This window comes from Chiloscyllium plagiosum, chromosome 31, assembly GCF_004010195.1.
Source record: "Chiloscyllium plagiosum isolate BGI_BamShark_2017 chromosome 31, ASM401019v2, whole genome shotgun sequence".
Lineage (NCBI taxonomy): Eukaryota > Metazoa > Chordata > Chondrichthyes > Orectolobiformes > Hemiscylliidae > Chiloscyllium > Chiloscyllium plagiosum.
This window is the reverse complement of record NC_057740.1, coordinates 15,269,637-15,293,378: the sequence shown is the minus strand read 5'-3', so window position 1 is coordinate 15,293,378 and position 23,742 is coordinate 15,269,637. Positions and strand designations below refer to the sequence as shown.

At 40.3% G+C, this 23,742-nt stretch overlaps 1 protein-coding gene across 1 annotated transcript in view; it reads left to right on the top strand.

Moving 5' to 3' along the window:
• Positions 1 to 23,742, top strand: part of wdr18 (WD repeat domain 18) — a 217,438-nt gene that overhangs the window by 25,889 nt on the left and 167,807 nt on the right. Inside the window, exon 5 of the mRNA XM_043721023.1 lies at positions 15,217 to 15,358. Within this exon, the coding sequence (XP_043576958.1) occupies positions 15,217 to 15,358 (142 nt within the window). The remainder of the gene's footprint in view (positions 1 to 15,216; positions 15,359 to 23,742) is intronic.

The following is a 23,742-nucleotide window of genomic DNA, read 5'->3' as shown; positions in this document are numbered from 1 at the left end:
GTATCTTTAATCTCTTCCAGCCCAACAATGAGGTGGTATGGTGGCTCAGTGGTTAGCACTGCTGCTTCACATTACTAGGGACACTGGTTCGATTCTACCCTCAGTTGACTTTCTGTGAAGTTTGCACATTCTCCCCGTGTCTGCATGGGTTTTCTCCAGGTGCTTCAGTTTCTTCAGTCTGAAGATGTGCAGGTTAGGTGGATTGCCATGTTAAATTGCCCATAGTGTCCAGGGATGGGTAGGTTGGGTGGGTTAACTATAGAAAATGTAGAGTTACAGGGTTAGGATATAGTTTATAGGTAGAATACTCTTCAATGGGTCGGTGTGGACTCGATGGGCTGAACAGCCTGCTTTCCATGCTGCAGGGATTCTATAATACGAACTTAACTCTATGAAACTCTTCAAGGCATCTCTGCTGCTCCAATTCTGGCCTCTTGCACATTCCCAACTTTGATCATTCCAGCAGTAATTCTCTTAGTTGAGTTCCAAAACTCCAGAATGTCCTCCTAAATCTTTCCATATCTCTATTCTCTCTTATTTCATCAGTGTTGATATTCCTTGAAACTAATTTTTCTGACTAAGATTTTGGTCATCTGTTCTCCATTTCCTAGTTTTGTGTGATAATGCTCCTGTGAAAATTGTGGCATATTTTACCATGTAAAGGGCTTCCTTATTAGGCCTTCACTAAAGTTAATGAGAGAGAAAGTCACAAACAAATATCCTCCTAAATGTTGCCTGAGAGAGTGAATAATTCTTTTTCTTCATTGATCTCTTGGTTACTATGGAGGAGTCCAATAGATCACATAACAACAGCTTTGAAATAAAACCGTGAAATTACGCAATTTTTCTGCAAAATATGTGAACTTTAAAATTAATAATTCATAGCATCGATCTTTCCTGCCCCCATATTATTATTTTAATGTATAGGGTAAAATATCGTTGTTACCTTGTAACTCATTTTATAGGCAGCCCTCTGACTGCTCTGAGCTTGGATGAGCAAAATTGCCTTCAATGATGCTGGTTTGTTCCTTCCTACAAAGGTGTTGTAGCAAATATGTAGTATTCATCATTGAATGCCTTGGTTGAATCTTTTGCCTCTTTAGAGTTGTTAGGTGAACAGAGAACCAGATCTGGTTGTATTCATTTCAACAGCATGTTTTGTTTGTTTCTTATGAATTGATCAACTCCAGTGGGCGTACACAATATCAGTCAGATTTTTGTACTATTTGGTTTTATTTCAATACAATATTCATCTTCTTTACTCCATTCCTTGATGGTTTAATACACAGTTTGTAAATCTACAAAACACTGTTAATCTGGGTGACCTCAACAAGTGTGTTGGATTTCTGGGCATAATGTAGTTAAGTGTAGGATATACCATGCAGAAGCAGGCCATTCGGCCCAAGACGACCATAGTGTCCAGGGATATGTAGGCTCGGTGCATTAGTCAGGTGAAATGTAGAGTAATAGGGTAGGGGATTGGGTCTGGATGGGATACTCTTTGGAGGGTTGGTATGGACTTGTTATGCTGAAGGGCCTGCTTCCACACTAGGGTTTCTATGATGATTCCAGGTGCCTGTTGTCGTGGTTGTGGGTATATTGGCCAAACTGGAAAGGTGATTTGAGAGGTTTCATCCTCTTTAGGTGACATCTTTGGTGCTTTGGAGCCTCCTGTGAAGCACTGCTGTACTGTCTTCTGGAATTTATTTGGTTCCGTTTCTGCTGCTTCTGGTTGCCAGTAACCAGAAGCTGTAGAAACCGAGCCAAATAAATCCAGCAGACGCAGTACAGCAGTGCTTCACAGGAGGCTCCAAAGCACTGAAGATGTCACTTGGACAGGAGATGAAATGTCTGCAAATTATGTTCCCAGATTGACAAACATACCCACAACCACGACAGTGAATTTTAAGTTCTCACCACTCTTTGGGTTAAAAATAATGTTTGTTTGAATTCCCTGTTGGATATCTTCATGACTATATTGTTAAGATGGCCTTTTAATTATTCTTCTTCTTAAGCAGTCCCTCAAGACTGGGGATGACTTTCTTGAGTGGTTGTGAACTGACTGAATCTCCCAACAAATGTTGGGATACCGTGTTTGAAGAGATGAATGGTAGAATGCTTGGTTTAAGAGGAGCCTGTGGATTTAGCAGACTTTAGATTGCATTTTGATAAGTTCTCATATAAAAGAGAATGCAGGCCATATGATGTAGGAGTGGAGGTAGGTCATTCAGCTCATTGAATTTGCTACGCCATTCATGGCTGATCTGGTAATCCTCACTCCACTTATGACTTTTCTTGTAACACTTGGTTCTTTTACTGATTAAAAATATCTCAGCCTTGAATATACTTAACGGCCCAGCCTTTACAACCTTCTGCGGTGGAGATTTCCACATGTTCATTACTTTGTGAGAAGCAATTTCTCATCATCATTGTCAAAAATAGTTGGCTCCTTATTCTGAGATTATGCCATGTGCATGGTGTAGGGGTAACATATCTGCATGGATAATGGATTAATTAATTAACACAAATCAGCGCTGTGTGAAATATGGACCAATTTCGGGTTGATAAGCTGAAACTAGTGGGGTGCCACAAAAAATAGTACTGAGGTCTATTTACAGACTGTACGACTGATTTGGATGAATAGATGAAATGTATGATTTCTAAGTTTTGGATGTAGGTTTGCTTGTTGAGCCAGAAGGTTCGGTTTCAGATGTTTTGTCACCGTACTAGGTAACGTCATCAGTCATCCTCTGGATGATGCACTGGTATAGCCCGCTTTTTATTTGTTTAGGTTTCCCTGGTTTTGTGGTGCCATTTCTGGTGGTGATGTCATTTCCTGTTCTTTTTCTCAGGAGGTGGTAAATGGGGGTCCAAGTCAAAGTTTGTTGCTAGAGTTCCAGTTGGAATGCCATGCTTCTAGGAACTCGCACACACGTCTCTGTTTGGCTTGTTCGAGGATGGATGTGTTGTCCCAGTCAGTGGTATCCTTACATAAAGATGAGGAAGGACACCACGAGTGAGAGTGCATCATGTTTTTTTGTGGCTAGTTGATGTTCATGTATCCTGGTAGCTAGTTTTCTGCCAGTTTGTCCAATGTAGTGATTGTTACCGTTCTTGCACTGTATTTTGTAAATGACATTAGTTTTGCTTGTTGTTTGTTATGAGCTACTATGATGCCAAGGATCTGAGTAGTCTGGCAGTAATTTCCAAGATGTCTTTGACGTAGGGGAGAGTGGCTTGGGTTTCTGGACATGTTTTGTCTGCTTGTTTGGGTTTGTTGCTGAGAAATTGGCGAACTGTGTTCATTGGGTACCCACTCTTTTTTTTTAATACACTGTGTAGGTGAATTTCCTATGCTCTGCGTAGTTCTTCTGTGCTGCAGTGCGTGGTGACTCGTTGAAATAATGTTCTGATGCATCATTTCTGATGCAAGAATTCCTGAAGACTATCAAAGACACCAAGATAGAAAAGGATGAAGTAATGGTATCCTTTGATGTAACAGGCCTGTTCACATCAGTCAACATCAACCTAGCTAAGGAAACACTGACTACACTGTTAGACACCTTCACCAAACACGACCTACTTCATCAGCAAGGACAGTATTGTCAAGCTAGTGGACCTATGCCTTACCACCCACTTCACCTTCAACAACAAAACCAACAGACAAACTAATGGAACCCCATGGAATCACCGATATCAGGATTCTTAGCAGAGACAGTAATGCAGAGACTCGAACAAACAGCTCTGCCTACTATCCAACCCAAACTTTGGATCCACTACGTGGATGACACCTTTTGCCATCACTAAACGAAACAAATTAGAGGAAACCTTCAAGACCATCAATACTATCCTTGCTGGTAAAAAAAAAAATCACAAAAGAGAAGGAAAACAACAAACTACCATTCCTAGATATCACAGTAGAGCAAACAAGCAATGTGGACCTTCAAACCAGAGTCTACAGGAAAACAGCACATACAGACCAAATATTGAACTACAGAAGCAATCATCCCATTATCCACAAACTAAGCTGCATCAGAACGTTATTTCAACAAGCCAAACACTACATTGGACAAACAGGCAGAAACCTAGCTACAAGCATACATGAACATCAACTAGCCTCAAATGACATGACCCACTCTCACTAGTATCCTTACATACAGATAAGGGAGGACACTACTTTGACTGGGACAACACATCCATCCTAGGACAAGCCAAACAGACATGCATGAGAATTCCTAGAAGCATGGCATTCCAACTGGAACTCTATTAACGAACACATTGACTTGGACCCCATTTACCACCCATTGAGAAAAAGAACAGGAAATGATGTCGTCAACCCAAACATATAAATAGAAAGCAGCAAACACCTGCAGTCTTTTGTCCAGAGGCTCACTGAAGATGTTACCTAGTATGGTGACGAAATGTCTGAAAATGAACTTGCCAGGTCAGCAAGCAGACCTACATCCGGATTAATTGCCTGATCCTAGTTGTCCTGGTGAAGGTGGCGCTGCACTGTCTTCTTGAACGACTGCAATCCACTTGTAGATTGATCCATAACCCTAGAATAATAAAATCTCTACAGTGTGGAAGCATGCCATTCTGTCTATCAAGTTCACACTAACCCTCTGAAGAGTGTCCCACCCAGATCTGCATCCTATCCCCATAACCCTGCATTTACCATGGCTAATCCACCTAGCTGCACATCTTTGGCCTGTGGGAGGAAACCCATGCAGACATTGAGAACATTCAAACTCAACAAAAACAGATGCCTGAGGGTGGAATCGAACCTGGCGCTGTGCGGCTGCAGTGCTAACTGCTGTACCACTCCAATTTGTCCCACTTTCCCTGGTGTCAGTCTAGTGAGCTTCTACTGCATCCTCTCTGTGGCAAGTATATCCTTTCTTTGGTTGGGAGACCAAAACTGCATGCGGTATTCCAGGTGTGCTCTCCTCAAGGCTCTGTATTACATTTCTGCTATTGAACTCCAATCGTCCTGCAATGAAAACCAATAGACCTGCATGCATTCTCCTCCTCATTCGTAGTCCCACTCACTTCTGTGTTCTCAGCTGACTTGGAAATGTTGCATTTGGAAACCTTGTCCAGGTCACTTTATATATCATGAGTAAATGGGGCCCAAGCACTACTGGCATTTACTGCAAGAATCATTGTCTCTGTACTGGAGACGTAGGAAAGAAGCCAAGACGGATTTTCAACTTGTTCTGGCTATAGATGCTTGCAAATGCTTCAGCCTTTGTCTTATGCAATGATTATACCGGGCTCCCCCATCATTGAGGCTGGGGCAAGTTATGGAGCATCTACATCTAGTGAATTGTTTAGTTGTCCACCATCATTCACAACTAGATGTGGAGAGACTGCAGAGCTCCCCTCTGATTCATTGGTTGTGGAATTGCTTAGCTTTGCAATGCATACTGTTTATGCTGGTTGGCAGGCAAGTAGTCCTGTGTTATGGCTTCACCAGGTATCATCTTGAGTATGCCTAGTGCTCCTGAAATACCCTCATATAGTCTCCATTGAACAAGGGATGATCCCTTGACTTGATGGTAATAGTAGGGAGGTTATGACAGGCCATGAGGTTCCAGATTGTGGTTGAATGCAATTCTGCTGCAGGCCTAGTGTCCATGCATTTTTTTTCCCTTGGTTCCTTTTACTGCCAGTCTAGCAGTGATGTATTTTCAGATTCAGCTAATTCAGTCAATAGTTGTGTTGCAGCAGAGCCATTCTTGGTGGTTGATTTTGAAGTCTCCCAGCAGTAAACATTCGGTGCCTGTGTCACCTCAATGCTTCCTCCAAATGTTGTATAACACTGAACTGATTCAGGTGGTGGGTGATAATCAGCAGGAGGACTTAATGTGGTTTGGTGTCTATGTTGAGGACTTCCTGGGCAACTCCTTTGCAACACTCTACCACCATAGTGCCAGCTCTTGTCAGTCTGACCTGGATAGGACAGAACCTATCAAATGCAGATGATTGTGGTGTTTGGGACAATGTCCAAACATATGGTTCTGAGCATCTCTTCTGTAACTTTTACCCATATGTAAGACTGCCATCAATCCATTAATTTTAATTGGTTTTGCAAGTAAATGCTTGAATGGTTGCAGGTTTGACAAATTGATATTGACATTTCAGATTGTCTACGACATGAGTTGAGCTGGTGGTCAGGTCAGAGTACTTTAAAAATTCTGAATCACATGTCTTTGTGTTTTATTGTAATTAAAAATCAGTGATTCCCATTTGCACTTATGTTTTCTGTTCCCATAGTTTGCATTCCATTATTCCCTTCTTTTTTTCCATCACTTTCATGGCTGCAGAATTCTATGTTCGATTCAAACCAAATGTTAACTTTTCCCTGTTTATTCATTAGTCCTCATCTAAGTGCTAATCACTTTTTTTGATTTGGAGATGCCAGTGTTGGACTGGGGTGTACAAAGTTAAAAATCACACAACACCAGGTTATAGTTCAACACGTTTAATTGGAAGCACTAGCTTTCGGAGTGCTGCTCCTTCATGCTATCACTTTTGCTATCATGGAAGAAGAATTCTCATGTTGAGACTTAATTTTTTTGTTTCTTTTTCTTTGGTTTCAAGCTGAATGAAGATGACCTTTCAACTGAGCAGCAGCCTTTCTTTCAAAACAAATGAGAGCAAACAAACTGATGTTTGCTTATAAGGCCAGGCCTGAACGTTGTTTGCAGGTTGATTCTTGTTCAAAGAACCTCTGTGGATGTTTCAGTTCTGGAGATTATGCTCAGATAGCAGATGTTTGAATGTTAACAGAGCCTCAGGAGCACCACCAGTCTAACAAAAGAAACCTAAGTTTTAACTGGTTTTGAGCTGTTTGTACCAGAAGGATTGTGACTGACAAAACTACAGGACGGAGATTTGATTAGTCTCTGGTCATCTCCCATTATCAATTTATCAAAAGTTCAGAGAATAGATCTCATTTGTAAGAATTAAATAATTAAATATTCCTCAGCACCTATTGGAAGTTATTTGCATTGAGCATTCAGAAACCAAGTAAGATACAATTTCATCTGCTGTGATGTTACAGGTCATGGAAATAGCTTACGTGAATTGACCAATTACAATGCAATTTTTGTTTGTTTTGATTTATCCCTTAACTCTGTCTGACTTTGTAAGTAAAGATGCTAGAATCAAAGAATGGTTTTAAATCAGACATTGATTAGATCACCTTGTGGCTCTTATTGAGATAAACCTACTGAATAAATGAATTAATTCTTTTGTTGAAGCTATAAACTTGGGGCCTGGTATTGGTTATTTTTAAAATCTGGTTATGAACCACTGGGGCGATCTTAAGAGTTAAGTATTTTAATTTTATTCTGTTACGAATACAGGGTTAGAAGGCTGTCTGTCTGTTGAGTCATAGAGCCATACAGTATAGTATCAGACCCTTAAGTCCAACTCATCCCTGCTGACCAGATTTCCTAAGATGAACTAGTTCCATTTGCCTGCATTTGGCCTATATCCCTTTTTAAACCTTTCCTATCCATGTATCAATACAAATATCTTTTAAGTGCTGTAATCGTAATCTCCTTGACCACTTCCTCTGGCAGCTTGTCCTATGTACAGACCACCTTCTCTGTGGAAAAAGTTGTCCCGCAAGTTCCTTTTTAAATCTTTCCCCTCTCACCTTTAAACATAAGACCTTGGCTATATCCACCTTTATCTATGCCTATCATGATCCTGTACACCTCTATTATAATATCTTGAAGAAATTTATACCTTTGTGCTACCCTGGGTAGTGTTGTTGCTTCATTACACTGTATATAAAAGCTTATTCTGTGCAGCACCTTCATTCTTTTGTTAATGTGGATTGGAAAGAAGTTCTGAGTAGAATGCTCTTGACCAAAGTATTGAAGCTACTATATATGCGTCACTGACTTGGATTTAGAGCCTCGATGCAAATTAGTAACATTTGCAGATGATACAAAACCAAGAAGCTCAGTGAAACTGAAAGTGCACATCAGATATTACAATGAGTTTGACAAAATACATTTATAGGCAGAACAACAGCAAAATAGGAGTAAGGCAAGTGTAAAATAGGAAGAACTTACAACCTAAAAGATAATGAAATAGTTGAGGAAGTTCTTGATGATTAAGGTAGTTAGGAATGTCATCAGCTCCAAGTTACCTTGCAGGTCATGCACATCCAAACCTGGATGTTTATTGCTATCTTTCATGCATCAAAGGTCTGGAACTGTCTATCTAACTGTACTGTGAGAGATTCCTCACGCAGATTGTTGTAATTCAAGAAGATGGTCTCCATCTTAAATGCAGTTGGAAATAATGGCCATACTAGTTATCTGAGAAATGCTATTGTGTACAAGCATACAAACGAGGAGTGGAAGTTTGTCATATGCTTCCTCGAAGTGATCCTCAATAGGATCATGGCTGATTTGGTTATGTTTTGAATTCCGCATTGTCATCTACTGCTAACCTTATCTTGTTAGACAAGGTAATCACTTTACTAACACCTTTAGAAATATTTACTGAGCCTGCTTCTATTGCCTTCTGATGCAGAGTTCCAAAGCCACACACAGTCAGAGGACCAATTTCACTTCATTACTGTTCTAAAAGGTTACCTTTAATTTTTAATGGTAATCCCTAGCTCTGGATTCACATGGAAGAGGAAACAGATTATCCGCTTCCACCTAGTCAAGTGGCTGAAGTGTCAATGGGCAAATGGTTTTGGGAATAGTAACCATAACTCTAAGTTTGAAATGCCTTATGTGAAGGGATAAGAGTGCAAATGTCTAAACCTAGGGTAGGCCAATTTCATTATCATTAGACAGGATCTGGCAAGTATAGACTGGGAGCAGCTACTTGCAGGTAATTCTACATTTGAAAAGTGAGAGTTTTTAAAGTAGTTTAGTGAGAGTTCAGGCACGCATGTTCCTCCAAAGAGTGAAGGGCAAGATAAGCAATGCAAGAACCCTGGATGTCAAGGAATTTTAACAGTTCGATAAGAAAACAAAGGAAAATATATTAGGTACAGAGTAGTAAAACAGGTGAAGCCCTTGAGTATAGTGTGTGTGTATGTATGTATGTGGGGGGAGGGGCGGGGGGGTTCATAAAAGCGAAATTAGGAGGCCAAAGTGGGGCCATGAAATATCATTGGCAGAGAGGACATGATTACTCGGCAATAGGAAAGGAAGGGATTGTCAGCATGGATTTAGTTTAGGGCGATCTTGCCTGACTAATGGAGTTTTTTGAAATTATTATGGCAGATATGTCTAAAATCAGTAATTTAAGGTGAGGAGTAGGTGGTTTAGAGGGAATCTGAGAAACTCTCTTTTTCTCTACTCCGAGGGTGGTAGAAATATGGAATGCACTATTGGAGCGTGTGGTGGAGGCAGGTACTCAAGGAGGACCTGGGAGAACATTTAAAATGCCAGGGTATGGTAGGGGGCTATGGACCTAGTGGAAAGACTTAATTATTTATTATACCTAAATACTTTACTAACTTTCTGCAATTCATTTGCATTTTTTGATTGAAGCAATAGAACTGATTTATAGAGACAGAATAGTAGAACTTAACATAGAGAAAGTTATGACCGAACTGTATAAAGCTCAATACAGACAGTAATATTCAGACCATAATTGCCCAGCCAGTGATGGTCTCATCTCAGAAGTGAATTTTTTAAAAATGCTCTCCAAATAGGGTTGCCAAACTGTAAACCCAACTTTTGGGTGCTAGAACTAGGCAGAGAAGAGCTGCAAAATGATTCCTGGTGTCGGAGGAAGGAGATGAAGAAAGACTAAAGAAACGATGGATAAGAAGCATCATCATCGTAGAATAATGTAAGATAAAGAGAATGAAAACAATAAATCTGAAGTATTACTCTTGAATTGACAAACCATAATTTAATTTAAGACTGGTTTGGGAATGTTTTGAGTGAGTGCTTTTTTTTAAGATTTCAGTATGGTTGCTGATGAACATTTTGAATAGGAAGCTTGTGCTCTCAAATTCAGTAAGCGGAACAGAACATTAACTGTCTTTGCTGTGACACTTTGTTTTCAACATGATAGTATTAGCCCATGGGTATTAGCAACTTGTATTAGGCATCTTTTTAATATGCCCAGGCACTAAGTGTTCATTTTAGAATAGCTATTCAACTGATAGTCTAAAATTACTGCCAATAGCATTGTTCTTAATTTAAAAAATAGGCACTTTTTTCTTCAGTATTTCTTCAGTATCAAATGTCAGCAGGATTTGTATAGAATTTAAATAATGTAGGCTGCCTTTAGATTTTAATCTTTTAGAGTACTGAATTCTTGTTGCTATAAACCTGCAATTTACAGTTGCTGAATTTATAATGGTCCAAGGTTGCTGTTGTTGCTTAGTCTGACTACTGTTCTTCAGACTTTAATTTTCACTCATAGCTCCAGCTTCTATTAATGTGTTTATACTAGAATAATTGCAGTTGAGAGGGAGTTTATTCCATCTATTTATACAACTTCATTTATGATGAAACATTTTTAAAATGAAGAACAACCATTATCTCAATTGACTCTGTTCTTCCAAAATACCAACTCCAATATCTCTCCATTACAGGAACTAATTCCCATATGATTTAAATCGCTCAGATCTTCTGGTCAGTGACTATGCTGAGGATGTGGTCACTGACTATGAAGATAATTACAAACCTACCTTTGTGTGTCCTTGTAGCGGGAATTTCCCTGTCCCAGCTGCAGCAATAAGTATTCAGCGCAGCCAACTATGGAGGGCAGTGGTGAAGAAAAGCAGTAATTTCCCCCATTTTCTTTTGACATCAGTTACAAACTTACCTGAACATGGTAACTGTCATAAGGGTGTCAGCTATATGGGTGGGTTCATAGACTTGGAAAAGTAGGGGGAGAAGTGTTAGTTGTTAATCACTAAGCTGCACCAGAAATTAAAGATCATGACAAAACTATTAAACTAGGGTAAGTATTCAGGTAAGTGTAATGTAATTAACTCTGGTCTCTGATCCTAATGTCAGTTATGGAAATATTTTTACAATATCACATGCAATGCAAATCAGCCCACTGAAAGTTGAATCTTCCTTGACAGTTGCTGCACGTAATCAGGTCAGGACTTCAGGTCATAAAGCACCAAATTGGTTCTCATTTTAAGATTCCCTGTGTTGTCGTTAATAGACCCGGCCAATGTCTTAGCCTTAACTTTACGTCAGCCATGACTCTAATGCTCTCATCTCTGCGTCAGAATGTGGCGTCCCACTTCAGAGGCTTGAACATGAAAATTTAGCTGTCACTTCAAGTGAGAATGAGTGCTGCACTCCAAGAGGGATGGTATCCTTTGCATCCGTTGTTAAACTGAGTTTCTGTCAGCCCTTAGGATGTAAATGCTTCTTTGAAACTTGAAGCCCTATTGAACTATCCATAATGTCCGAGCCAATAGTTTTTCCTTGCTCAAAATCCCCAGGATAGATTGGCTAGTTATTACTGCTTAGGGGAAATTGCTATGTTCAAAATTACTTAAGGGCTGTTCACAGGAGGACTACAAAATAAGGTGTGACAGTCATTTAAGGACATACTGTTTTGTGATTACAATATAATAACATCAATGAAGTAGGTTTTAAGAAGTATCTTGGATGAAAATGGAGAACACGTAAAGGCAGAATATTCCTGAATGTGGGGCTGAGGCAACTTAGAGTCAAAGAGATTTACAGCATGGAAACAGACCCTTCGGTCCAACCTGTCCATGCCGACCAGATATCCCAACCCAATCTAGTCCCATCTGCCAGCACCCAGCCCAAATCCCTCCAAACCCTTCCTATTCATATACCCATCCAAATGCCTCTTAAATGTTGCAATTGTACCATCCTCCACTACATCCTCTGGCAGCTCATTCCATACACGCACCACCCTCTGTTTGAAAAAGTTGCCCCTTTTATATCTTTCCCCTCTCACCCTAAACCTGTGCCCTCTAGTTCTGGACTCCCCGACCCCAGGGAAAAGACTTTGCCCATTTATCCTATCCATGCCCCTCATAATTTTGTAAACCTCTAAAAGGTCACCCCTCAGCCTCCGACACTCCAGGGAAAACAGCCCCAGCTGGTTCAGCCTCTCCCTGCAGCTCAGATCCTCCAACCCTGGCAACATCCTTGTAAATCTTGAGGCATAGCCACCATTTGTAAAGCAATTCAAATCAGGAATGCACAAGATACTAGAATTAGAGAAGTCCCGATACCTCTAATCTCGATCAGATTACAGTGAGAGGGAGGAGTCAGGATGTGGGAGAATTTGAAAGCAATTGAGGATTTTGAAGCCATTCTCTTACCCAGGAATGAAATGTAGTTCAGCAATTCAGGAGTGAGAGGAGAACAGTAATTAGGGGAAGTCTAAGATTTGAGCAATGTGTGCATTTGACCTGTACCGCCAAGAAAAATAAAGACTGCGGGGTCATGGGAGAGCAAACTACCTGAAAATTTGCTTTCAAGCTAACGTCCAGACTTGAAACTTTATCACTGTTGTTTAGTGTCAATCTGTCAAAATCCTGGAATTCAATTCCTAATAATATTATGGGTGTAACCACATCTCAAGGACTGCAGTGTGTTAAGAAGCCATCTCACCACTCCATTCTCAAGGGTGATAAGAAGGGATGACCAATAAATGTTTGTCTTACATTCCAAAACAAATTTTAAAGAGTTTTTGATGACTTCAAGTTTATTGAGGGGAGAATGTGGGAGATCTGTCAGGGAATATGTTGAGTAGTTCAGTCAAAGTATTAAAAACACTACATAAATGATGCATCCAACAAAGTTAAAAATCAAATAACACCAGGTAAGAATCCAACAGGTTTATTTGGAAGTGCTTGCACTCCCCCATGTGCACATACACTCTCACATAGGCATATGCCCCGTTGCGCGCGCGCGCCCCCTCTCTCTCCCCCTCCCTCTCTCCCCCTCCCTCTCTCCTCTGTCACTCCCTCTCACAGGGAGTACTGGAGGCAGGGTTACTGGTGACCCTCAAGGCTGAGCTAACCTATTGACACACAAGGCAGTGAAGGGTTATGGAGAATTGTGACTTCAGCGCACAGAGCAGAAGAGGGTGGATGGGCCGAATTGCCTCCTGCTGCAGACCTATCTCCGGACTGACTGTGTTTCTTGTACAGGTGTTGGAATGGAGACCGGCGATGCAATCTACCTCCTTGAATTCACTCCCTCGGGTTCCCTCAACCTCAATCTGAAGGCGATACAGGTGCTGTCTGCCATTACCCAGCCCGTCCTTTTTTTTTAAAAAAGGAAAAGAATTTCAAATAGAGGCAAATTTATCATCATTGCCAGTGTTTGAGCATTGATGTTACCAGCTTTTTTCCTTAGGATAACCAAATAGAAGTCATTTTCAACCGACTTATCCATTTGAATTTCCTGATTTCCTGAAAAGCTTCCGGATTTCAAAGTCCAATGCAGTGAAGCAGCCACAGTTCCTGTACTTTGCAATGATGCTGAACCCCATTACACTCTACAATGAGGTGTAAACATTGTCAAAGGCAGACATGTTTGCAGAAAAACTGTTGAAGACCTCTTTGAAACTTACCTCGACAGGTAGGAAACAAATTATGAGGCAGTTACAGCCATTTGGCCAGCAGATACCAAAACTTTTATCTGATTATCTTTTTAAAGTATCAGCAAATATCTGCACCTATGCTGACCTCCCCCTCATTCCCATCCTGCCTCCCCAAGGCTACCATCTCAAGTTTAGAGTTCCTTCTGAACAACTTTCCTTGTGCTCCCTCTTGATTAGACTGTTGACTGTGTCAATTATATGTGAGTCAGAGCATTATTTCAAGATGAATTCAGAAGTCACAGGTCACCTAATGAAGGAGTAGCAGTCTGAAAATTCTGATGACCAGTCATGAGGAATGTTAGCGCTCCCTCTCTCTCTCTCTCTCTCTCCCCCTCTCCCCCAAATGCACATTCTCACTCATGCAAACCCTGTCATCGGCATGCACTCGCTCTCAACACGCACCCACACACAAGCAAACACTCATCAGTCCATGAGGTGTATTTGCAGATACATACTGTTTTGTTTTAAAAGCACACAGTCTGTAGGCAGTCAGTTCATGTGACACTTTGTAAATTCCTACTTTGGAAATTGATACAGACCTTGGAATGCAGACAGACTCCAGCCTCACAGCTTTAATGCATTGTCTGAGCTGAGATGTCACTTTTTTTAAAAACCTTGTTATCTTGAGAATGTGACTTGAAAGAAGTTCTGGGGTTTACATATTTATGAATCAAAACCTGCAACCCACTCCAAATAATTAAAAACTTTACAGCAGTCTGGATTTGTTCAGTACATCACATCAGTTCTATGACACTTCGATCTCTTAATATAAATCTGTGTCCTATGATCCTGCCCCACTGGCTACTTGATGAAGGAGTAGCGCTCTGAAAGCTTGTACTTGTAAATAAACCTGTTGGACTATAACTTGGTGTTGTTAATTTTGTTCACCCCAGTCCAAAACCGCACCTCCACATCGTGACATTCAACAAAGTTACTGAGTATTCCTTATGTAAACAGATCTTAATGTAAATAACCATAACTTCCTCCAAGCAAGAGGAAAAATCCTTCTTGCATCTACCCTGTTGAGCCCTATAGGAATTTTAACTGAGACAATCTCTCATTCCTCTAGACATCAGAGAGCCAAAGACCCATCTATTTTAATGTTTCCTTGGAGGACAATCCCTCCATTCAAAAAAAATTACTTTGGTGATCTTTTGCACTTTCCCTGGCATGTATATACTTCCAAATGCATGGACATCAAAACTGCTGGACTGTAGGTGTGGCCTCAATAAGGTGCTATATAATTGCAATGCAATGTGTTACTGTATACTACTTGTAAAAAAGACCAAAATACCATTTGCTGCCTTAACTATCTGTATATTGACTTGTGACTCAAAGTCCTTTTTTTAAATTTAGACCCTTCCTGTCACTCACTATTTAAGAAATATTCTTTGATTTCCTATTAAAGTAAATGACCTTCCTTTTCTCAACATTATATTTCATCTGCCAGTTTTTTTTTGTCCACCCACTTAGCCTCTCTATACTTCCTTGAAGTGTTTTTGCACAGACATTTGGTAATTAACAATTCTTTCTTTTGCCTAATGTGTACCATCTATGTGGAATGGTGCAAGTTAGTGAAATGTTGATTTATTTTCTCTCCAACAGTGTCTTGCAAGTCAACTTTGCTCATGTGCCTGAACCTCGATATGTCTGGTCTCGTCATACTTTGCCAGTGACAGACATACACCGTGGGGTTGGAGGTCCCCTATCTCGTGTTGCAACAGCATCTCTCGATCAAACTGTTAAAGTGAGTTGGCTTTCTTTAAAGCTCAGATCTGGCTACGGTAGCTTTGTCAAAGCTTTGCTTGGATAAAATTTTTGACTGAATTAGATTACCAACATAAGTTTAATTTCATAGTGGGAGTCATTGCATTAAAATATATTTTAGAACCTATTTGTAAGACATCCTAAAATTATGCATGACTCACTTTTGGTCTTTCATTATTATGTAAGCAAATGTATCAGTTGTGTTGTGCACAGCAAAGTGGTGCAGAATGCTTTCCTGGTGTTGGTCAATGTAGCTGCTTTGACCAATGTGCTGAAAGGTGTTTTCTTTCAAGTGAGTGAGATTTTGAAGGTTAAGTGTCCTTCATTTAAAGTCTCGTGACACGACGCGTCCTGTACATAAACCCTCAGTCCATATGAACCAGAGTATGACTTTATGCACCCAATAACTGGTAGTATAGCTAACACACATTGAAAGGAAACCGTTGCCATTGTTTTCAAATAACTGGATATGTTGCAAGTCTTTTAATTTGCAAACAAAATAAAATGCATATTGTTTTGTGCTGCAGCTTGGGCTTTGAAGCAGAGTAACAATTTCTTTTGAAAATAACACCAGCAGTACCAAAAATAATGTTGAAGTATATTGACAATAGTTTACAATACATTTTTAAATCTACCTCCAACACTGAAAATGCTTAAGAGTGACCTTCCACGAATAGGTTCTATGTTTTATGGGTTAAGATAGTGGATTTGTGCTGAAACTGGTTTGCAGTTGAATACATAACCCCTACGGAACTTGTGGCTTTACCTTTAACTACAACAAACTAATGGAAAGGGTCCAAGCTGCTAGTTACAAACTCAAATCAAGTTGCTGCTTCAGATGTAGACACTGCCAGCATGGGCAACAAAGAATTACCATCACCTGGACTCACTGGTCTTTACTTAGGGAGAGTTCATTATTGGAAACAACAAATGATCCAGAGCAGATTAGAGAAGAAAGATAAGCATCTAAGCAATAATGATCATAATAGGTTTTAGGATAGTAAGTGAGTAGGGCAAAGTATGACAAATATCAAAATGATAAATTGGTAGCCTCCAGAAAATAGTGATGTAGAAAGAATAATGTAGAATAGTAGTAATAAATAGTAAAACGGTAGTTTAGTTGAATAAAGCTTAGTAAAGTATGTACTGCTAAAAAAATGAAAGCAAACAAAAAAACTGAGACATCCTAAGATCAATAAAGACATAGGGGAAAAAATGAGTATAACATATGCTTGTGTATGGTTATGATGCAGGCAAGAATGTGGCAAGAGAGAATAGAAAGAGACTGGACAACAATTAAAAGAACAGTTTGAAAGATGAAGAGGAACTAGGAAAATGGATCATCAAAACATGTAACACAAAATTGTGAAATCTTACTTAGTTTTATGCTCATCCCAACTTTAAAAAAATAATAATTTCAGGATAAACATAGGCAGCAAAATAGCAGGGTATTCAATAATGACCTTTCTTCCGTATTTACGAGGGAGATGGATCAGATGGCCATGTCACAAAATGAAGAGAAATTACACATCATGCTTAAAATAAAAATGGAAGAAATGTTAATCAAAATCTGGATTAAAACCACTTGTCCTAAAGGAATAAAAAGTGCATATCTTACATTATACTAGGAGAGATACAGCATATCATTACACATTAATAATTCACTAGAAAAAAGTTTACTGCCAAAGAACTGACAATTAATTTTTATACTCTTTTAATTAAAAAAAGAGGTAGAATATGTCTAGTGAACAATAGACCATTCAGCTTTATATCAGTTTTTAAAAATAAAGCCATACTAAAGGAGAAAATAAACTCTCTCAAAACCATAAATATAATGAATATTTAGCTGTGTTTCAAAGGAGCAAGTCTTGCCTGACTAACCTCCCCTTCATCCTTTTAAAAAGGTGAGAGAGTAGATAATGATGACGCAGTTGAAGTTCCATATCCAGAAAGGTCTTTAAGTTACCAAAAAGTAGGCTGAGTAAGGTCAGAGCATATAGAGTTTGAAGGTAAGTAGCAAGATGTTTAACTAACTAGCTGGAAAACTAACCTGGGAGTAGCTATTCAGAATAGCAGAAAATGAGGCTCCACAAGGAAAGAAGCATGGTCAATCGCAATTTATAATAATAATTTAGATTTTGGAATAAAAAGCACATGATCAAAACTTATGCAATTGAGAGAAATAGTTGATGCTGAGGAGGACAGCAACATAATGCAGGAAGGCATTCATAAACTTGCAGGATTAGCACATAGTTATCAAATAAATTTCATGTATTATTGTGTCACATTATGTTCTGAAGTCACATGTATCTTGGGAAGTGTTGATGTAAATAGAGTGGAGCAACAAAGGGAACTGGGATGCAAATCTCTAAATGTTATAATGCAGTTCTAAAGCTGTATCAGAAACAACCAAGATGCTAGTGTTTATTTCTGGAGGGTTAAGATTCACAAGTATGCTAAACATACATCAAACATTGGTTTGACCTTACTTGGAGCATTGAGTGCAATTCTGTTCACCATATTATGAAAATAATACAGAGGCACTGAAATCATTTTCTAACTTTGAGGGAATCAACATATTTGATTTTCCTCCTTTTTTCTATCTTGAGAAAACGAATCAGAGGGATGTAACAGATTTGTGTAAAATTTATGACTTTTTTTAACTTGTAGACAGTTTTGTTTTACTTCTGGGAAAGATGATAACTGAGACAATCAAAATAAAAATAGTGCCAAAAAATCAAATAGAAATTTCAGAAGAAATGCTCAGAATGTGGTGGTAATTAAATGAAGGTGGATAAAGATGTATGTGCTACTACCATAAAGGTTGTCAACCATTTTGAAACAAAAGGAGAAAATGAGAACTGCAGATGCTGGAGATCAGGGATGAAGAGTATAATGCTGGAAAAGCACAGCCAGTCAGGCAGCATCCCAGAAACAAGAGAAACAATGTTTTGGGCATAAGCCCTTCATCAGGAATCTGGCTGTGCTTTTCCAGCACCACACTCTTCAATTCTGAAATCTAAGGCAAGTATCTTAAAGTTTAAATAGTGGCATTCTTTCAGGCAAGAGGGAGGATGAAAATGACTGCCTATCCTAACATTAAAGTAACCCTGCCTACAAGGTTCAAGGAAGATCAAGTGCAGAGCATTCCCATCTCCAGTCTGTTCCTGCAAGGAGGGAGTTTTCTCTGACAAAGGTGGGTTACAAGAATTCAACCTGCAACAATTCCACCTGCTGCTTCAAGACCGCGTCCATCATCACTTTCCACATGACGAGCAGCGAGTGTGTTGTTTATGACAGCAAAGTCAAATGGCTCCAAAACTGCTTTGCTCTTGTGATAAACAAGTATGCACCAAGAGGCCTTTTTGAGGATGTAACCGGATTTTTTTTAATATATTACCAGATTGCTTCTGTTTAAAGGTGAAATATATAATGGTGGAAAATGGATCAATCAATCTTGATTGTTATGATCTGTGCCATCGTGATGGCACTGAAAATTTATCACTGTTTTGATAAATTAATTCAAGAAGATTTGATGTCTCATGAACTTGAATGCATCATCTATTGTTGAGGGCCCAACTTCTTTGACAGCGTGACTCCACTTTCCTACAGGACTAGACCAGAAACCTGTGCAGCACAATGCCATCAAAATTATATGGATCACCTCTAGCATTTTTGAGGTGTGGATTAAGAAAATGGATAAATCTATCAATTAAATAAAAGGAAATCTATACTATCACAGCTCCTTGAAGTTGGATGTCACTGGCCTCAACACACCAATATCCTCCCATCCTAGCAGCTTGGCCAATTGATAAACTGATGGTTAGGAACCTGAAAACCCACTGCCAGCAGCATCTAATCTCTGAAGCTATTGAAGTAATTGATAGGAAGCAAATGTACGACTCAACTGTTTGAGAGACCACCTACAGGATATGGAAGATGGTGACAGAAGCCACAATTGTCCACAGCTATCATCACTCTGGATTCAAACCGATGAAGACTATATATAACATCGAGAATAACAGGAGCAGGATGAGGTTAACTAGTCTGGGGATTATGCTGTTTTTGGTCACCTGCAGGAGGCCAGCATGGAAATCACAGCAGAGACAAGCATGGGATGTTGTACATTTTGGTGCAACAAGTTATGCTGTACAATGTAATCCATAAATCAGCATTGTAGAATCAGTGCATAATTCACCTGAGGAACCAGAGGAAGGTGATGACTACAAAAACTGAATGCTCAGCTGTCTGTTTCGCTGTACAACAGAGACAGCAAGAATGCTCTGGGATTTTACACTGCAGTATGCAGATGCTAAAACATGTTTAATTGAGTAGACCATGTGGTGGATTGTCTTGCACTTGTCCAAAGACTCTGTGCACAAAGTAGATAAATATTATTGAACTTCTCAGGAGTTACGTTTTGACATTTTCCGGTGCTTTTCACAAGTTTAGGCCATTGTAATGTGTGAACGAATTGAATAAAATCATTTTTTTTCAATTAATTATTTCTGTATTTTCATTTAGCATTTTTTGACACAGCACATTGTAAACGAATCAAATTATAAAGAGACAACCTTGCTATCTTCTCTGCTGAATGCAAATTTATGGAAGGATTCTCTGGGACTTATCAGGTTTTTGTAGTAATACTTAAAGCTGTCAGTAAGTGGGCCTGGACTGTGCAAATCACGGAGTGTTGACATTGAACTTTTATGGATATTCACAAGCCAACTTGTCACATTGTAATTTTAAGATGGCTGACTTCACTGTGGAGAATCTGCAATTTGATTGTCAATGCATTAGCGCTATTTCTATGAAGCTGCTCTACAGCTGTAATTTTGTATACAGGGATATAAGGGGCCCATTGAGAGACTTAAGCAATACTTGCTAAAGCACTCAATTTCAAATTATTTGATAAAGGTGGTGTACATATTTAAAAACAAAGTTTGTATTTTATTTTTCCACCTGAGTTGAATTTCCGACTCTATACCTTCATTATTCTTAGACATGACTTTTCTAACACCATCCAGTCCAGCCTTCTCCTTGGGAGGTAATCTGTGACTGAGGTCATTCAGAACACTTGGCTTGAGTCTGAATTTGCACCAAATCTGGTGAATTGATCATCTCTGTGCTTGTTGTCTTGCAATGATTCTTGGCTTTGACACTGATAGGGGAGGGAAATATATCCCTGGTGGTGGGGTCAGTTTGGAGGTGGCGGAAATGACGGAAATGATGTATATGGAGGTTGGTGGGGTGGTAGGTGAGGAAAAGTGGGGTTGTCCAGCAACACATTTTTCAATCCAGGACAGAACCCCACTGGTCCTCACCTACCACCCCACTAACCTCCATATACATTATATCATCCGTCGTCATTTCCGCCACCTCCAAACGGACCCCACCACCAGGGATATATTTCCCTCCCCTCACCTCAAGGGATCCTTCCATATCTGCCACAAATTCACCTGCACTTCCACCCACACCATTTACTACATCCGCTGCACCCGATGTGGCCTCCTCTACATTGGGGAGATAAGCCGCCTACTTGCATCAGAGGACACCCGCACCAACCAACCCAACCAGCCCGTGGCTCAACAGTTCAGCTCCCCCTCCCACTCCTCCAAAGACATGCAGGTCCTTGGACTCCTCCATCGCCAGACCATAGCAACATGATGGCTGGAGGAAGAGCGCGTCATCTTCCACCTAGGAACCCTCCAACCACAAGGAATGAACTCTGATTTCTCCAGTTTCCTCATTCCTTCCCCCTTCCCCACCTTGTCTCAGTCCCAACCCTCGAACTCAGCACCACCTTCCTAACCTGCAATCACCTTCCTGACCTCTCTGTCCCCACGCCACTCCGGCCTATCACCCTCACCTTGACCTCCTTCCACCTATCGCATTTCCAACGCCCCTCCCCCAAGTCCCTCCTCCCTACCTTTTATCTTAGCCTGCTTAGCACACCCACCTCATTCCTGAAGAAAGGCTTATGCCCGAAACGTCAATTCTCCTGCTTCTTGGTGCTGCCTGACCTGCTGTGCTTTTCCAGCAACACATTTACAGCTCTGATCTCCAGCATCTGCAGTCCTCACTTCTCCAAATAGAGAACCAGGTCTAGTTGTTTTTGTATCAACACCATGTCTTGTTTTTTTCATGTGAACTAATCAACTCCAGTAGACATGCACAATGTCTGTGAAGTTACAATTTGTAAAATGTTTGCATCTTAGTCATAGATGTACAGCATGGAAACAGACCCTACGATTCAACCTATCCATGCCGACCAGATATCCCAACCCAATCTAGTCCCACCTGCTAGTACCCAGCCCATATCCCTCCAAACCCTTCCTATTCATTTAGCCATCCAAATGCCTTTTAAATGTTGCTGACCAGACAAAGATGTTTGATTTTTATTTGAATACAATATTAATTTTCATTAAATCATCAAGAAGTGGAGTAGAGTAATAGAATCATAGAGATGTACAACTGTAACATGACCTCCCAACTACTATGCTCTAACTCTGCAAACTTACTAACTATATCTTCTATGTTCACATCCAAATCATTTATATAAATAATGAAAAGCAGTGGACCCAGCACCGATCCTTGTGGGACACCACTGATCACAGGCCTCCAGTCTGAAAAGCAGCCTTCCACCACCACCCTTTGTCTTCTACCTTCAAGCTAGTTCTGTATCCAAATGGCAAGTTCTCCCTGTATTCCATGTGATCTAACCTTGCTAACCAGTCTACCATGAGGAACCTTGAGTTTTACTGAAGTCCATATAGTTCACATCCACTGTTCTGCCCTCATCAATTTTCTTTGTTACTCAATCAAGTTAGTGAGACACAGTTTCCCCATGCACAAAGCCCTAATCGGTTGACTATCCCTAATCGGTCCTTGCCTTTCTATATACGTGTAAATCCTTCTTTCAAGATTCCCTCCAGCAACTTGCCCACCACCGATATCTGGCTCACCGGTCTGTAGTTCCCTGGCTTTTCCTTACCACTTTTCTTAATTATTGTCACCACATTCGTCAACCTCCAGTCTACTGGCTCCTCACTTGTGACTATTAATGATCCAAATATCTCAGCAAGGAGCCCAGCAATCACTTCCCTAGCTTCTCACAGGGTTCTAAAGTACACATGGTCAGGTCCTGGGGATTTATTCACATTTATGCTTTTTAAGATGTCCAGCACCACCACCTCTCTAATATAGACATTTCCCAAGATGTCACTATTTATTTCCCCATGTTCTGTGTCCTCCACATCTTACTCCACAGTAAACACTGATGCAAAATATTTATTTAGTACCTCCCCCATCTTACTGATACAGGATACTGATTAAGGATGATCAGCCATGATCATATTGAATGGTGGTGCAGGCTCGAAGAGCAGAATGGCCTACTCCTGCATTTATTGTCTATTATCGATTATGCAGTTCCACACATAAGCAGCCTTGCTGATGTTTAGAGGTCCTGTTCTCTCCCTAGTTACCCTGTTGTCCTTAATATATTTGTAGAATCCCTGTGGATTCTCCTTAACCCTATTTACCAAAGCTATCTCATGTCTCCTTTTTGCCCTCCTGATTTCTTAAATATACTCCCACTGCCTTTATACTCTTCTAATATTCACTCGATCTCTCTCTGTGGTCTATACCTGACATATGCTTCCTATTTCTTTACCAAAGCCTCAATTTCTCTAGTGGTTCAGCATTCTCCACACCTACCAGCCTTGCCCATCACCTTAATAGGAACATATTGTCTCTGGACTCTCGTTATCTCATTTTTGAAGGCTTCCAGCTATCCCTCTACCTGCAAATATCTGCCCTCAAGCAACCTTTGAAAGTATTCCTCTAATTTAGAACTTTAATTTTAAATCTGTTCTATTCTTTTCCATCACTATTTTAAAACTAAAGTGCTGCAAAGGGTTCTGAGGAGGAAGATAAGTCATACTTCCTCTAGGCGTTGAGTGGTGAGGGAGTGGCAATTGAGGAGGCCCAGGACCTGCATGCCCTCACAGCGTGAGAGGGGGAGTTGAAATGTTCGGCCACGGGGTGGTGAGGTTGATTGGTGCGAGTGTCCTGGAGATGTTCTCTGAAGCTTTCTGCAAGAAGATGTCCAATCTGCCTAATATAGAGGAGACTGCCTCAGGAGCAACGGATACAATAAATGATATTTGGAAGTGCAGATAGATGTGGAAGGCTCCTTTGGGGCCTTAGTCAGAGATAAGGGGGGGTGGGGGTGCGGCGGAGTGTGGGTGCAGGTTTTGCAGTTCCTGCAGTGGCAGGGGAAGGTGCCAGGAGGGGAGGGTGGTTTGTCAAGGAGCGTTGATGAACTGTTCGACCTCCTTGTGGAAGCATGAGGTGGCGCCAATG